General features: G+C 46.5%; 1 protein-coding gene across 2 annotated transcripts in view; it reads left to right on the top strand.

The window, feature by feature from the left end:
* Positions 1-13,154, top strand: part of SPDYC (speedy/RINGO cell cycle regulator family member C) — a 40,420-nt gene extending 27,266 nt beyond the window's left edge. For both annotated transcript variants that reach the window (XM_036928513.2, XM_036928502.2), the window contains 6 exons: positions 5,551-5,637; positions 10,113-10,284; positions 10,531-10,589; positions 10,845-10,930; positions 11,031-11,202; positions 11,292-13,154. In XM_036928513.2, coding sequence (XP_036784408.2) covers positions 5,617-5,637; positions 10,113-10,284; positions 10,531-10,589; positions 10,845-10,930; positions 11,031-11,202; positions 11,292-11,612 — 831 coding nt within the window. In that variant the 5' untranslated portion in view covers positions 5,551-5,616 and the 3' untranslated portion in view covers positions 11,613-13,154. The remainder of the gene's footprint in view (positions 1-5,550; positions 5,638-10,112; positions 10,285-10,530; positions 10,590-10,844; positions 10,931-11,030; positions 11,203-11,291) is intronic.
* Positions 13,155-17,040: the final 3,886 nt, after the last annotated feature.

Here is a 17,040-nt window from a genome sequence, read left to right as displayed (position 1 = left end):
TTATTTGAAAATGTTCTGTATATGCTTTTCTGCATATTCTGCAAATATGTAGTGCTCCATATTTGTCCACTAGGCCAAATTTGCAAACCATATTCTTCATATCTTTGACATCCTTGCCTAAATGCGCCACTGAATCCACGATTGTGATTTGTTTTCCTTTGTGGTTCTAACCATTTATATATGTATGTATATCCTCACATATCTTACAAATGTATATATTTACATCTTTATTGCTTATTGATTTTAAAAGTAAATAAATTTAAAATTGTTATATATTTTAAAAATCACACATAAGCACCCTCTTTCTCTCTAGAAATGCTGTTAACCTGAAATGTATTTTTTTTTCTGATATGAACATAGCTATTTAAGCTTTCTTTTAGTATTTGCCTGGTTTTGTTTCTATCTATCCTTGTATTTCCAAACTATCTATATCCTTGTTTTTTTTGGGGGGGGTATCATTAATATACAATTACATGAGCAACATTATGGTTACTAGACTCCCTCCATCATCAGGTCCCCCCCGCCACATAGCCCATTACAGTCACTGTCCATCAGCATACTAAGATGCTATAGAGTCATTACATGTCTTCTCTGTATATACTGCCTTTCCTGTGTCTCCCCCTGCTACATTATGTGTGCTGATCTAATGCCCCCTCACCCCTCCCCTTATCCCTCCCTTCCCACCCATCCTCCCCAGTCCCTTTCCCTTTGGTAACTGTTAGTCCATTCTTGGGTTCTGTGATTCTGCTGCTGTTTTGTTCCTTCAGTTTTTGCTTTGTTCTTATGCTCCACATATGAGTGAAATCATTTGGTACTTGTCTTTCTCCACCTGGCTTATTTCACTGAACACAATAACCACTACCTCCATCCGTGTTGTTGCAAATGGTACGATTTGTTTTCTTCTTAGGGCTGAATAATATTCCACTGTGTATATGTACCACATCTTCTTTATCCATTCATCTACTGATGGACACTTAGGTTGCTTCCATATCTTGGCTATTGTAAATAGTTCTGTGATAAGCATAGGGGTGCATATGTTTTTTTCAAACTGGGCTGCTGTATTCTTAGGGTAAATTTCTAGGAGTGGAATTCCTGGGTCAAATGGTATTTCTGTTTTGAGTTTTTTGAGGAACCTCCATACTGCTTTCCACAATGGTTACATCCCCACCAGCAGTGTAGAAGGGTTCCCCTTTCTCCACATCCTCGCCAACATTTGTTGTTGTTTGTCTTTTGGATGGTGGTGATCCTAACTGGTATGAGGTGATATCTCATTGTGGTTTTAATTTGCATTTCTCTGATGATTAGCGATGTGGAGCATCTTTTCATGTGCCTGTTGGCCATCTGAATTTCTTCTTTGGAGAAGTCTCTGTTCAACTCCTCTGCCCATTTTTAAATTGGCTTATTTGCTTTTTGTTTGTTGAGGTGCATGAGCTCTTTATATAATTTGGATGTCAACCCCTTATGAGATATGTCATTTATGAATATATTCTCCCATACTGTAGGATGTCTTTTTGTTCTACTGATGGTGTCCTTTGCTGTACAAAAGTTTTTTAGTTTGATATAGTCCCACTTGTTCATTTTGGCTTTTGTTTCCCTTGCCCGGGGAGATATGTTCATGAAGAAGTTGCTCATGTTTATGTCCAAGAGATTTTTGCCTATATTTTTTTCTAAGAGTTTTATGGTTTCATGACTTACATTCAGGTCTTTGATCCATTTTGAGTTTAATTTTGTGTTTGGGACTAGACAGTAATCCAGTTTCATTCTCTTACATGTAGCTGTCCAGTTTTGCCAACACCAGCTGTTGAAGAGGCTGTCATTTCCCCATTGTATATCCATGGCTCCTTTATCGTATATTAATTGACCATATATGCTTGGGTTAATAGCTGGACTCTCTATTTTGTTCCACTGGTCTATGGGTCTCTTCTGCCAGTACCAAATTGTCTTGATTACTGTGGCTTTGTAGTAGAGATTAAAGTCAGTGAGTATAATTCCCCCTGCTTTATTCTTCCTTCTCAGGATTGCTTTGGCTGTTCGGGGTCTTTTGTCATTCCACATGAATTTTAGACCTATTTACTGTAGTTCATTGAAGAATGCTGTCAGTATTTTGATAGGGATTGCATTGAATCTGTAGATTGCTTTAGGCAGGATGGCCATTTTGACAATATTAATTCTTCCTAGCCAAGAGCTTGGGATGAATTTCCATTTATTAGTGACCTCTTTAATTTCTCTTGAGTGTCCTGTAGTTTTCAGGGTATAGGTCTTTCACTTCCTTGGTTAGGTTTATTCCTAGGCATTTATTCTTTTTGATGCAATTGTGAATGGAATTGTTTTCTTGATTTCTCTTTCTGCTAGTTCATCATTAGTGCATAGGAATGCAACAGATTTCTGTGTATTAATTTTGTATCCTGCAACTTTGCTGAATTCAGATATTGGTTCTAGTAGTTTTGGAGTGGAGTCTTTAGGGTTTTTATGTACAATGTCATGTCATCTGCAAACAGCGACAGTTTGGCTTCTTCCTTACCTATCTGGATGCCTTGTATTTCTTTGTGTTGTCCAATTGCTGTGGACGACCTCCAGAACTATGTTGAATAAAAGCGGGAAGAGTGGGCATCCTTGTCTTGTTCCCGATCTCAGCAGTACAGCTTTCAGCTTCTCGCTTTTAAGTATGATGCTGGCTGTGGGTTTATCATATATGGCCTTTATTATGTTGAGGTACTTGCCCTCTATACCCATTTTGCTGAGAGTTTTTATCATGAATGGATGTTGAATTTTGTTAAACACTTTTTCAGCATCTGTGGAGATGATCATGTGGTTTTTGTCCTTCTTTTTGTTGATGTGGTGGATGATGTTGATGAATTTTCGAATGTTGTACCAACCTTGCATCCCTGGGATGAATCCCACTTGATCATGGTGTATGATCCTCTTGATGTATTTTTGAATTTGGTTTGCCAATATTTTGTTGAGTATTTTTGCATATATGTTCATCAGGGATATTGGTCTGTAGTTTTTTTGTGTGTGGTGTCTGCCTGGTTTTGGTATTAGAGTGATGTTGGCTTCATAGAATGAGTTTGGGAGTATTCCCTCCTCTTCTTTATTTTGGAAAACTTTAAGGAGAATGGGTATTATGTCTTCTCTAAATGTCTGATAAAATTCAGTGGTGAATCCATGTCCGGGGTTTTGTTCTTGGGTAGTTTTTTTTATTACATATTCAGATGTGAACTACATGCTTCCATGGTAGGTGCTGGGGCAAGGCTGGGGGCCTGGGGGATGGACAAGGGTGACAACGTCCCTGCTCTTAAGGCGGTGCCCACTGGGAGGAACACATGAGAAGTGAATAAACAGGAAGATGACTGCAAACAGTAATCAGGTAAGTGCTTCAGTTAAGGAGTTTGTGTTTTGTTAAAAGGACTTTTTTTAAAGGTTCATTGAAGCTCTAGAGGGTAAAGAGCCCAGGGTGTTGGGAGACTGTTTAGAGGCACATTGAGGTCATCAAGCAGGAGATGACACCCCCTTGGCCCAGGGTGGAGGGATTGGGGAGGAGGGGTGGTCATAGATTAGGGAGATATTTCTGAGCTAGAATCCACAAGATTTAGTGGGGAATTGGATGTTGGGGTCAAGAAAGAAGGTAGAAATGCTTCCAAATACTCATCCAAGAGAACACTGGTCAGCAAGGGGAATGAAGCAGCAGCATGATGGGATCCCACCCAAAAGCAGACCTACTATGTGTTCCTATTTACATAAAGTTTCAAAACAGGCCACAGTAACTATGATGAGGGAGTGAGGAATAGTGATTAGCCTTGGGAGGTGGGGAGGACTAGGGCCTGCGAGGGGGCCTGAGGGGCCTCTTGTCACGGGCTCCGTCTTGACCTGGTGCTACAGTGGCAGCGCTCCATCGTCACGTGGCGGTCTTCCCTCAGCACGTCTGCATCTGGCGTTTTCTGAGGGATCATCTGGCTCCTCATGTCTGGCCTGTGCACTTTCCTGTGTGGCTGCTGTGCTGCAATAAAACTTTACTTAAAAACAATGACTCCCAGTTTTGTGTTATGTCATTTTTCAGCAACTCTTGGTAAGTAGATGGGAACCTAGGGAAGGAACAGTTCATGGCGGCAGATATTGAGGTGGCTGGAGAAAGCAAATGGAGATGTCCAGGAGGCAGCTGGAGGCCCCTGTGTGGACTCGGAGGAGCGTCAGGGCTGGGAGGGACCTTTGGTATCTCTGGAAGAATTTAATGCCAGCAGAACAGGAACAGATGAGACAATTCAGGGAGCAAATCAGGGAGCATATGCAGGCCCAGAACCAGGCCAGCAAAGTTGGCTGCCCTCTGCCTCCAGGACCCATGCTCTATGGCAACCCATTGGCCTTGCCCACTCAGGGCCCATCGCCAGCTTCTCCACCCAGCATCTGCCGAGGCCTCTCTGCTCGAGTGCGGCCTCATGTACATCTGGCCAAGACAGCTTGGAAGCCCCAGGTTTCTGGCTCCTTCTATAGTGGCCTGCCCTTGGCTGCCTCTCTCTTCTCTCTGGTTTTTGTCCATTTTCTGGGCCTTCTGGACTTCTTCAGGGATGGGAGAATCCCTGCCTTTGAAATCTTTCCTATAATCCAACCCCCAAAAATTTGATAATTGCACACCACCAAAGACATGCCCTGTGAAAGACAACGTTAAGAGAATGAAAAGATGAACTATAGTTTGGGAGAAAATATTTGCAAATCGTGTATCTGACAAAGGCTTGTATCTAGAGTATATAAAGAAAGCCCTAAACTCAATAGTAAGAAAAGAGACAACAGACTTGGAACAGACACGTCATCATGGAGGAGATGCATAGATGGAAAACGTATGAACATCCTGAGGCTGCCATACAACAAAGCGCCACAAACTGGGGGGCTTAAAACAACAGACAGCTTCTCTCTCAGAGTTCTGAAGGCCAGAAGTCCAAAATCAAGCTGTTAGTGGGGCCACACTCTCTTGCTCTGCTTCTGGAGAGGGCCTGCAATCCTTGGCTTGCGGCTACAGCACTCGGATCTCTGCTTCCGTCATCACATGGCTTGTCTTCCCTCTGCGTGTCTGTGTCTTCACCTGGAGTTCTCTATATGTGTCTGTCTCTGTGTCTCCTCCTAAGGACACCAGTCATATTGAATTGGGACTCACCCCAACTGAGTATGATCATGTCTAACTTGATTACATCTGCAAAGACCTTATTTCCAGATAACATCACATTTACAGGTAACTGGGCGGGTGCGGGGGTGGGGGAGGAGAATGACTTCAACATAGCTTTTGGGGAAATAATTCAACCCACAACAGAAGATAAGCACATGAAAAGATGTTCAATATCATTAGCTATTAGGAAAATTAAAGCCACTCTGACTAGTACAATGACTAATCAAGAAAACTGACAATACTGTAATAGCCACTCTGGAAAAGTTTGGCAGTCTCTTCGAAAGTTAAACATGCATTTATCACATGCCTCCTCCTAGGTCTTTATCCCAGAGAAGTAAGAACTTGTGTCTAGGTAAAAACCTGCACACAAACATTCATAGCAGCTCTATTTGCAGGAGCCTGTACTGGAAACAAGACATCCCATGCTGCGGAGCGCTCCTTGGTAATAAAAACACTTGGTAATGAAGAGGAATGAACTATTGGTACGTGCAACAACCTGGATGGATCTCAAGGGCATTATGCTGAGTAAAAAAGCCAGTTTCAGGTCACATACTGTACAAATCTACTCATAATATTGTTAACTTGGCAAAATTAATAGCGATGGAGAACAGATGAATGGCTCCAGAGGCATGGGTGGGAGGAGGGTATGACGCTGAAGGGATACCCTGAGGGCCTTCCTTCAAGTGTTGGAACTGGTGTATCATGGTTGAGGTGGTGGACATACCAATCTATGCATAGGATGACATTTACTGAACTAGGCACCAACAAAAATTTTTTTAAGTGAGTGCTTGTATCACCTGATGTCATCTGAAGAAGGTCTGTACTTTGGGTGCCCCAGCGTCAGCTTCTGGTTCTAACTGTACTATGGTCTGTAAGATGTTACCTTTGGGGTAAACTGGGTGAAGGGGACACAGCAACTTTCCATGCATGTTTAGCAACATCTGTGTGAGCTTCAGGGCTTTCAAAATAAAAAGTGAAAAAAATTCTCCCCAGTGTGCAGCGTCAGATGCCCAAGGCTGTCACTGAGGGGAAAGGGCCCGAGCCCACCCATGTTAGGTGATTAGCCCACTCCCAGATTTCTTTTTGTACCACCTGGTGGAATGGGGCAGGGGGTTAGGGAGGGAGGTTGTAAACATAGCTGGTCTGGGGGATTCATTCAGTTTTCCTGAACACCTCTGTGTGTCAGGCTCTGTCCAGAAACAGCACAGGACCAGACTGCCATGCCTGCAGCTTTGCTCCGGTATGGGGCCCGGGCCAGGTAGCCAGCTTGGAACATGGCTCTCTGCTTGCTAGCTGTGTGGCTGGCGGTAAGTTACTTAAACCTCTCGGAAACAACCCAAACTCTGTGTTCTAGTCATTGTTGTTTTCATTTGTAAAATGAGGCCACTAATAGTACCCACTGCACAGGGCTGTGAGGAACACGGAAGTCATTCGATTGTAGCTCCTCCAGTGACACCATCAGGGGGCTTGCTGTGAGGCCACTGGGTTCTGGACTTTCCTTCCTGGAGGAAGCTGGCAGATACATGAGGGGACTCCCGACATCCCCCCCCCCCCCCACAACAGGGTCGGCTGATGGAGGCCAGGTAGTCAGGGAAGGCTTTTGCTGGCCTCAGGGAGGCTGGAAGCTGGCCACGGGGAGGCCATGAGACCCAAGAGACTAGAGACAGAGAAAACAAGATCCAAGCAAAGGAAAGCCTCAGATCAGACTGAAAGATCAGGTGACCCAGAGACCAAGCCATCCAGAGACCCAGACTCCAGGGAGACCCAGGGACCCAGAGAAACTGAGGGCCACAGAGGGACAGAGACACAGAAAAGGAAGGGCAAGCTAGGAGTGAACACCCACACTAGCAGCAGGGTCAAAGCCCAAGTCGGGGAGCAAAGCAGGGATGGGTGCTAGATGTCCAGCCGGTGTGCCTGAAAGAGCCTGCAGCTGGGGTCTGGGAGCCTGGCTCCAAACCTCACCCTGTGCCCATCATCCACCTGTCAGCCCACATTTCCTTCATCTTTCATTCAAATATCAGGAATCTGGGCCCCTGAACCTGTTTCCCATCTGAAAAATGGTGCTGAGAACCATAAAACCCACTTCACTAAGCCAAACACATTGTGATCTGAGCCCACTTCTGTTGTCACCAGAACATAAGTGCTTCAACTTCTTTCTGGGCCTCCATTTTTATTAATACATATTTTAAAAGTCATCTGTCACTACCCCTTACTCATTAGGATGACTACTGTCAATGAACCAGATAATAAGTGTTGACAAGAACGTGGAGGCATTAGAATCCTTTTGCTGTTTATGGGAATGTGAAATGATGCAGTTGCTGTGGACAACAATTTGATGTTTACTCAAAAAATTAAAGATAGAATTCCCTTATGGTCCAGCAATTCACTTCTAGGTATATACCCCAAATAATTGAAAGCAGGATCTTAAGATACTTGGACACACATGTTCATAGCAGCATTACTCAAAATAGTCAAGAAATGGAAACAACCTAAGTGTCCATCAATGGCTAAATGAGTAAGCAAAATGTGGTACATACACAGAATGGAATATTATGCAGCCTTAAAAAGGAAGGAAATTCTGACACATTCCACAGCATGGATGAGCCTTGAGGACATTATAAGTTACATAAGCCAGGCACAAAAAGACAAATACTGTATGATTCCACTCATATGACATACCTAGGTAGTCAAATTTATAGAGACAGAAAGTAGAATGGGGGTTGCCAGGGGCTGGGGGAGGGGAGGATGGGGAATAAGTGTTTAATGGGAACAGAGCTCCAGTTTTTTATTTTTTTATTTTTTGGTATCATTAATCTACAATTACATGAAGAACATTATGTTTCCTCACCAAGTCCCCCCCACAAACCCCATTACAGTCACTGTCTATCAGTGTAGTAAGATGCTGTAGAATCACTACTTGTCTTCTCTCTGTTGCACAGCCCTCCCCGTGCCCCCCACCCCCACATTACACATGCTAATCGTAAGGCCCCCTTTCTTTTTCCCTGCCCTTATCCATCCCTTCCCACCCATCCTCCTCAGTCCAGAGCTCCAGTTTTGCAAGATGAAGAGCTCTGGAGATGGTTGGTGGGGATAGGTGCACAACAATGTGAATGTACTTAAAACCACTGAACCTAAAAATGTTTAAGGTAGTAAATGTTATGTTATGTATGATAGGGAAATATTTACAAGGACAGCAATTTAGCCCAGGTGGCTCCCGGCTCCCTTCTCTTCTCTAGTTACCAAAGACAGCAGAAATTCCCATTTTTTCCCCCTCCCTTTCACTCCCCACTCTGCTAGGCACTTACTCCCTAACCTCACTCCGTAAAGTCACTCCCCCTTGCTTGCTCGCTTGCTGTGCACGTAGGAATGTTGCACATACAGAAGCAGAAAGATATATATTGCTCCCCTTGCCTTGGGAGATTACTCCCCTCTGAGCCCGCCAGTGTAAAATAAACCTCAACATTCCATGACCTCCGAGTGCCGCTTGGTTCTTCCGTCAGTGATCCAGTCCAGGTTTTTCCAGTATTTTCTGTAACATTTATTTTACAACAAGAACAAAAAAAAAAAAAAACTGGGAAAAGTCACTTGCCAAATGTGCAAAGTAATGCAGGTGCTGACTTCATAGGATTGTAGAGAGAGTAAACGTGCAGATGAAAAAGCTTACTGTCTGCTGGGTTGGAGGGTTCGGTGGTCCTGGGCAAAGGCCGCCTCTCCCACCGAAGAGCTACTGGCCAGGGTCACCCACCCCTAAAGCATCTTGGGAGGGGATGTGGCCTCTGGGAATTCTCATGCTGAGACAATCTCATCGCCGGCTCCAGGTTTTGGGATGCCTGGATCTGAAACAGACATATCCTGCCCCGAAAGGCACAATCAGCGAATTATCACTTACCTATCAGCCACTCGCCAAAGCCCAGGCTTCATTTCCCCGCCCTGTACCTTGACTCCATATTTATAAAAAAGCGGGCAGGGCATCCTTGGCCGGCGTGCCTTTAGCCTTCTGGTCAGGGGAGAAGCTTTTACACTGCGGAGCTCCAGCTGGGAGGTGAGGGGTGGAGACTGGGTTCACGCCCCGCAGTGGTGGGCGGTGATGACCCGGAGCCCCGCCTCCTTCCCCAGAAAGGGGCCTGATTGGTGGGGGGTCGTGGGGGCGGGGCAGCGTTGGGCTATATAAGTGCTCTCGCAGGGGTCGGGAGTTATGCTGCGGGTGATTCCTGAGATGAGGTAAAGTCTTTTGGGGCAGGTGGCTGCGCTGCTTGTCGGAGCCTAGATGGAGGGTCCCAGGCTGGCCACGGTGGTGGCGGCAACTTCTCCTGAGCCTCTTAGTTGGCTTCTCTCTCTCCCTAGCTTGAGGTGTTTGAGATGGCCCCATCTCAACTTTCTTTAAACCCAGGTATTTGTCTAATAGCATTCCCTTCTCTGGGCCTCAGTTTCACCCCCGGGAGGTACGGAGTTGGTGTCCTTTCAAGTCTGCCACTTTGGTGCAGGGTGAGGGGTTGGTTGTGAGTTGGGGGTCAAGAGGAGCAGCAGACCCTTTAGCTTTGAGGGGCAGACAGGCACCACCTTTAACCAGCCTTGAGACTTTCAACTTCGGTTTCTGCTTTTGCAAAATGGGTCTTCTGTTATACCTACCTACCGACCGGGATGACAGGCGACCATGCTCTTAGAGCATTTAGCAAAGCTCCAGGCACTTAGGAGGCCCTGAGCAGCGTCTGCTGCTGCTGCTGCTGCTGCTGCTGTTCTTGCTCTCGGGCTCCAGGCGGGATGGGGTAGCTGCAGCCCCGGGGAGCTCTGCTGCTGTTCTGGCCTTCCCACCCAACACAGGTCCCAGCTTCCTCTGTTCAGAGCCCCCCGGGTCCCCATGGCCTCTGAAGGTCCTCTGTCCCGCCATCCTCACCAACCCCCTTGACTTGTGGGGGCAAGGGGGTAGATGCTAAGTTTGTGGCTGCTTTCTCTACAGGTCACCCTGCCCCACCCCACCCCCTATGAGATGAGTGATGCCCCACACCCTGCCATGGTCCCTATGGCTGCCGCCCAGGTGAAGCTGGGAGGCTGGAGCCGTCAAGGTGGGGGCGGTGGGTCTCTGCATTCCTGCCAGTACCAGGAGCTCCAGGTCTTCCTCAGCCTGCTGGGTGAGTCGCCGTGGGGCTGGCCTGGTGGGGGAGGCTGTGAGGACCATGTGCGGAGCAGATGCGAGAGGTAGGATCTCAGCCTGCCCTGCAGGCTCTGTCCCTTCCCTTCTCAGGTGACTCCACTTTGGCAGGCCGAGGGGTGGGTCATGTCAGAAAGTGGGTTCAGGGAAGGCTCAGGCTTTGGAGCTTCTGATGCTACTCTTGTCTTGGGAGTTAGTGTAACCCCCGTTTCTCCTCTACCCCCAGAGCACAGTTTCCTCCAGGAATTCCTCTCCAAAGATTCCTGTTTTCAGATTTCAGATAAGGTGAGGGGGAACAGTGAGGGTGGAGGCGGGGGGTCACCTGGGGCAGGTTGCATTAACGGGGCATGAGTGCTGCTAATTCACTGGATGCCCTGGTCTGGTGGAGAGAGCACCTCCCTTTTAAACCCTTGTCTTTGCAGGCTGCTTCTCACCACTGCACCCCAGTTTTTCGAACCCCACCAGAATTTTCTTGGGTGCAAATGGGCCTGGCCCCACCCACCCTGCCTAACTAACCTCCCCACCCCACCGTGTCTGCAGTATCTCCTGGCCATGGTGCTGGTCTACTTCCGGCGCGCCAACCTGAAGCTCAGCGAGTACACCCACAGCAATTTGTTCTTGGCACTGTGAGTGGCCAGTGCGGGTGGTGGAGACACTTGCTCAGCTATAGGATGGGGCAGGGCAGATGCTCATGGCCTCTGTCCCTGCCTTCCTGCCTCTGTCCAGGTACCTTGCAAATGATATGGAGGAGGACCTGGAGGACCCCAAATGTGTGATTTTCCCATGGGCCCTGGGCAAAGATTGGCGTCATCAGGTGGTGGACTTCCTGCATCAGAGGGACAAACTGTGGGCACGGATGGGCTTCCGGGCTGTGGTGAGCCGCCAGTGCTGTGAGGAGGTGAGGCCCTGCCCACTGGCCAGCATCCTGGGTGGGGGAAAGAGGCTGGACCTCTCACCCCCATTTACCGTCCACTTTACTCATGTCAGGTCATGGCCAAGGAGCCATCCCACTGGGCCTGGACTCGGGAGCGGCGCCCCCACCACGGAGGGGCTCAGAGGAGCTGCCCAAAGGCCCTGGTCCCCCTCCCCTGGGGCCCCGGCCTCTGTTCCCTCTGTGCCTTGCCCTCTCCCCATAGCCACTGCTGCCACCATCCCCGCCCCCTGACTGTCCTATCTAAGTGCCCTCCCCCAAACACTGAGGGGCAGCACCTTCCCTCCCAAGCTTGTCTCTCAGTGGCTGAGGACCCCTGGGGTGCGGGCTTCCTCATCATCCTGTCCCCGGAGCTGCAGCTGGAGCCGGGCACCTAAACCTTACACAGTGAGCTGGGGACAGGAGCCTGGGAGGCAGGTGTGGGGTCCAACAGAATGGGAAGGAGGGGCCCGGGGTCTGGGGTCCAGCAGGCTTGGGCACAGGTCCCAGCTCTGCCACCTCCTAGCTGTGTGTGCTTGGCAGGTCTCTGGGTCTCTCTGACCTTCCTCCCCTAGTTTTCCCAAAGCCTCGGCCACACCCGAGGCTCTGACACCTTAGGGTAAAGAGTACCTGCCCGCTTGCCTGCTGACCCAAAGCTCTCCCTGCTGCAGCTCCCCCCAGCCATCCCCCGCTGGCCTCCACGTCTCACTGGCTTCAGGCTGGCATGGCTGCCCATGGCCCCTGCACCCTCCTCCCAACCTGTGCCTTGTACCCACTCTGACCCCGACCCTCTCTAATAAACCGTGTCTACAGGACAGCAACTGTGCTTAGGCCCTGACCTGGCTCCTTGACCCAGGGTGAGGGTAGGGAGGGAGTTGTGGAGAGGAGGTCTGCCAGGTGTAGGTACCAGTGGAGACCCTGTGCACAGGCTCTGTAATAGCTCTTCCCTTTCCCATCAGTGGCCAGTTGTCCTAAGCCTCAGTTTCCCCTCTATAACATCACCTATGGCTGATGAGGTCTACACAGCACAGTTGGGATGGAATGAGATGAGGTATATGCAGCCCTTAGAAGAGGACCTGGAACCTATTGGACAAAAAAGCTCAATGGAAAACAGCCTTATAATCAGTCTAGACGTGCCTGCAGGACCAGGTCTCTTTAGGGATAAGATTTTCTCCTTGCCTTGGGCTGCAATTGATGTAATATAATTTTTAGAATTCAATACCTCCCCACCCCAAAGAAAAAGTAAGTTTATAAATGAGGGAGCAGGGAAGGCTTTCCAGAGGAGGTGACATTTAATCTGGGCCTTGAACTATGTCAAGTTTGCCCATGGTGGAGTGGGGCTGGGGTTGTGAGTAAGGATGTTCTGGGAAAGACAATCTGGAGTAATGGGTAAGGCTCAGTCTGGAGAGCCAGACAGCTTAAGTTCAAATCCCAGGTTCCTGTGTGACCTTAGCATGTTGTTTAATCTCCACTGTCTCATCTGTACAGTGGGTATCATAGTAAAATAGCTGTTGTGGGATTTGAAAGAGTTAATCCTAGAAGGGTTTAGAACTGAGTCTCAAGAATTGAGCTCCAATGTGAACTGCTAGTAGAAGGAACTGCTGCTTGTACAAAGGCCAGAAGGCAGGGTGAGTTGGGGAGAAGATGGAGAAGTCCACAAAGGTCAGGTCGCAGGGAGCTGTGAGTGGCTCCCAAGAAACATGGTGGGAAAATGAAAGCCTGGAGACTGGGGACATTAAAAACCATGCCAAAGACTGCAAGTAGGTAATATATTTATAGGGACTTAAAAAAAAAATCAAATGTACATTACAGTGGTTCATCAGTCCCCTTCCCCTGCTACCCCTCACTTCCCTCCCCCTTGGTAACCACTAGTCACTTCTCAAGTGTCTGTGAGTCAAATGCTGTTTTTACAGGGACATTCTGAATTTTGAACGAAGAGTCACCTCTTACCTCTGACTCACATCCCAGCCACCTGGTTCCCCTCCTTGGAAGCAATGAAAGTAATGTCCTTTCAGAGAAAGAATCTGAGCATACATAACCAAATGTGCTGTAATAAAAAGTATATATCTGAATCTGTTTTTTGTCCCAGGTTCCAGACAATGAGCTCCTAAAACCCTTGGGATTTCCTAAGTGATAGGAGGAGTGTCTTGTCATTCTTAACTAGCCCCTCTGGCCCACGTCGGTATTTATGCTAATGAGTGACACAGGGTGGGGGCTGGTCACTAGCGCAATCTAAATGGTGGGACCTTACAGCTCTCCTCTACATCTTAGGGAGCAGAGGGGAACTGGACATTTGCAGAGTTTCTGGGTTGGTGAACAGAGATGTGCTGGGAGTGTGGCTGAGCATTCTACCTCTTCCTCCCATCCATTGCCCATGCGTCTCTTCTGTTTGGCTGCTCCTGAGCTGCAACTTGTATAATAAACTTGTAATAGTAAGTAAAGCACTAATATCGAATTATTTAAAAAATCAAGATAATGAACATATCCATCACCCCAAAATGTTTCTTCAAGCCCCTTTCCCACCAGCTCCCCCACTACCAACCCCAGGCAACCACTGATCTGCTTTCTGTCACTAATTTGGCATCCTTTTTCCAGCATTTTCATGTAAGTGAAATTAAATAATGTGTACTCTTGTCTGGCTTCCCTACACCCAGTATAACATTCTGAGATTCATCCATTGTTCCTGTTTATTGCTGAGTAGTATTCCACAGCACATATTTGTGTGTGTGTATGTGTACACACCACAATTTGTTGATGAACAGTTGGTTGTTTTTAGTTTTGATGATTACAATTAAAATTGCTATGAATATTCACAAGTCTTTGTGTGGACATACACTTTTATTTCTCTTGGGTAAATGCCTCAGAGTGAAATGGCTGGTCACATGGTAAGTGTATGTTTTTTTTTCTTATTTTTTTAAGATAGACAATTTTTTAGAGTAGTTTTAGGTTTACAGAAAAATTGCTCAGAAAGTACAGAGAGAAATACCATTTGACCTGGGAATTCCACTCCTAGAAATTTACCCTAAGAATGCAGGAGCCCAGTTTGAAAAAGACAGATGCACCCCTATGTTTATTGCAGCACTATTTACAATAGCCAAGAAATGGAAGCAACCTAAGTGTCCATCAGTAGATGAATGGGTAAAGAAGAGGTGGTACATATACACAATGGAATATTATCCAGCCATAAGAAGAAAACAAATCCTACCATTTGCAACAACATGGATGGAGCTAGAGGGTATTAGGCCCAGTGAAATAAGCCAGGCAGAGAAAGACAAGTATCAGATGATTTCACTCATCTGCGGAGTATAAGAACAAAGCAAAAACTGAAGGAACAAAACAGCAGCAGATTCACAGAATCCAGAATGGACTAACAGTTACCAAAAGGAAAGGGATTGGGGCGGATGAGTGGGAAGGGAGGGATAACGGGGGGGTAAAAGGGGCATTACGATTAGCACATATAATGTGGGCAGGGAGGGGACACAGGGAAGGCAGTATAACACAGAGAAGACAAGCAGTGACTCTATAGCATCTTACTACGCTGATGGACAGTGACTGTAATGGGATATGTGGGGGGGACTTGATAATGGGGGGAGTCTAGTAACTATGTTGCTCATGTAATTGTACATTAATGATAGCAAAAAAAAAAAGTACAGAGAATGCCCACACACCCTTTCTCTACCCTCACCCCCCAGTTTCTCCCATTGTTAACATTTTGCAACAGTGTGGTTCACGTATTACAATTCCTGAACCAGTATTGATACACTATTATTAACTCAAGTGCATTGGTCTGCATTAGGGTTCACTCTTAGCTTTGTATATTCTGTGGGTTTCCACAAATGTCCATTGTCATGTATCTACCATTACAGTGTCATACAGAATAGTTTTACTGCCCTAAAAATGCCCCACACTCCACCTCTTCATTACTCCCCTCCTCCTTAGAACACTGATCTTTTTCACTCTCTCTAGTTTTGCCTTTTCCAGAATGTTATGTAGTTGGAATTATACAGCATGTTGTTTTCTCATATTAGCTTCTTTTACTTAGCAGTAGGCATTTGAGGTTCTGTGATCTTTCTGTAGCTTGATAGCTCATTTCTATTTATCAATGAATATATGTTTGACTTTTTGAGAAACTGTGGAACTGTTTTCCAAAGCAGTGGTATCATTCTGAATTCCCACCAGCAGCACGAGAATTCTGGCTCTTCTGCATCCTTGCCAGCATTTGGTGTGGTCCTTCTTTATAGTGTGGAGGTCCTTCTACTTGTTTGAATTTGCATTTCCCCAGGTGGATAATGTGTTGAACGCTTTTTCATGTCTTATTTGCCAACTATATATCCTCTTGGGTGAAATGTCTGTTTCAGATATTTTGTCCAATTTTACTGGATTATTTTTAAAGTTGTAGTTCTATTTATAATTTAAATACAAGTGCTTCATCATATGCAATTTTTATAATTATTTCCTCTTAGTCTGTGTCTTTTCATTCTTGTAATAGTGACTTTTGAAGAACGAATGTTTTGATGAAGTTAAATTTAATTTTTCCTTTTATTGTTTGTGCTTGTGTCACATTAAGAAATCTTTGCCAAACCCAAGATCATTAAGATATTTTCCTATGCATTCTTCTAGAAGTTTTATAGTTTTAGGGTTTATATTTAGGTAATAATCCAGTTTGAGTTAAATTTTGATATGATATATGCTAATAGTTATCAAATCCATCCACTTCTCTCTTGTGCCTGCCACATTCCTGGCTTGAACCAGAGGTCTTCCTCCTTGCTTTTTATCTGGACTCCTCCCTGCCCCCTGTTTTGCCCCCTCCAACACTCTCCTGCTGCCTCCTTCATTTGTACAAACCTGAGCAGCCTTCTAGTCAAGTAGAATAAAATATAAACTCCCATGCCTCACCCAGTCCTGCCATAACCCTTCCTTCTCTTTCTGAAGCAACACTAAGCATACTTCAGTTCCTGCACTGTGCCATGACCTGCATGTTCCAGTTCTCCTGTCACCTACCCTACCACTGCCATAATTCATTCTGTCTGATCAATAGCTACTCTAACCCCTGAACTAGTAAGGCTTCAGTTATGCACTTCCTTAGCACCAATTCTTCCCAGTTAATTATGGGTGCAATAACTGAGTTGATGTCTGCCTTCTTCAGAGTGGGCCAAAGCTATGGGACTTCACCATCTTATACCCAGGTGAACAGCACCCTGCACATAAAGGAGGTGGTCAGTGGATAGGAGTGACAGGTTTGTGGAAGTGATTCTGGGGACTGTGGGACACAGAGGTTGAGCCAGAGTGCTTTGAGGGATGGTGCTCTTGGAGAGTGTCTCTCCAGAGCATCTTTCCTCTCTCAGGCCCCTGCTCCCTTCATCTAGTCACAAGGAACACTTGCAGTTTCTCTCACTGACATGCATTTCTCCAGCCTCTGGACCTTTGCACATGCTTTTTTTCTGCTAGAAACACCCTCTCCAGGATGTTATTGCTTAGTTAACTTGTCCATCAGGACTCAACTTCCTTAATCCTCAAAACTGTAGGGGGAAGGAGGGGGTTTCCCTGAGTAGGGGCTGGTCTTAGTCATGGTGTCTGCTGTGCAAAGACCTACCAGAAGGGTTTAGTCAAAGAGAAGGACACATAAATGCTGAATGGTAAAGAGCAAAGAGCCCAGGCGCTGGTTCCAGCTCTGAATCAGTAGAAGAGGGAGCTCAGCAAGTCACACCCTCGCAGGCCTCCGCGTTCCTCATCTGTAAACTGGGAGTGAGAGTGAGGTCAGATTAGATTAGTGCCTCCTAACCTTCTTGGGGTCACGTGTCCCAGAATCCTAGGAAAGGAAAGCTA

Source organism: Manis pentadactyla, chromosome 9 (assembly GCF_030020395.1).
Source record: "Manis pentadactyla isolate mManPen7 chromosome 9, mManPen7.hap1, whole genome shotgun sequence".
NCBI classification, from domain to species: Eukaryota; Metazoa; Chordata; class Mammalia; order Pholidota; family Manidae; genus Manis; species Manis pentadactyla.
The sequence above is the reverse complement of the archived record's forward strand: the minus strand, read 5'-3'. Positions and strand labels throughout refer to the sequence as shown.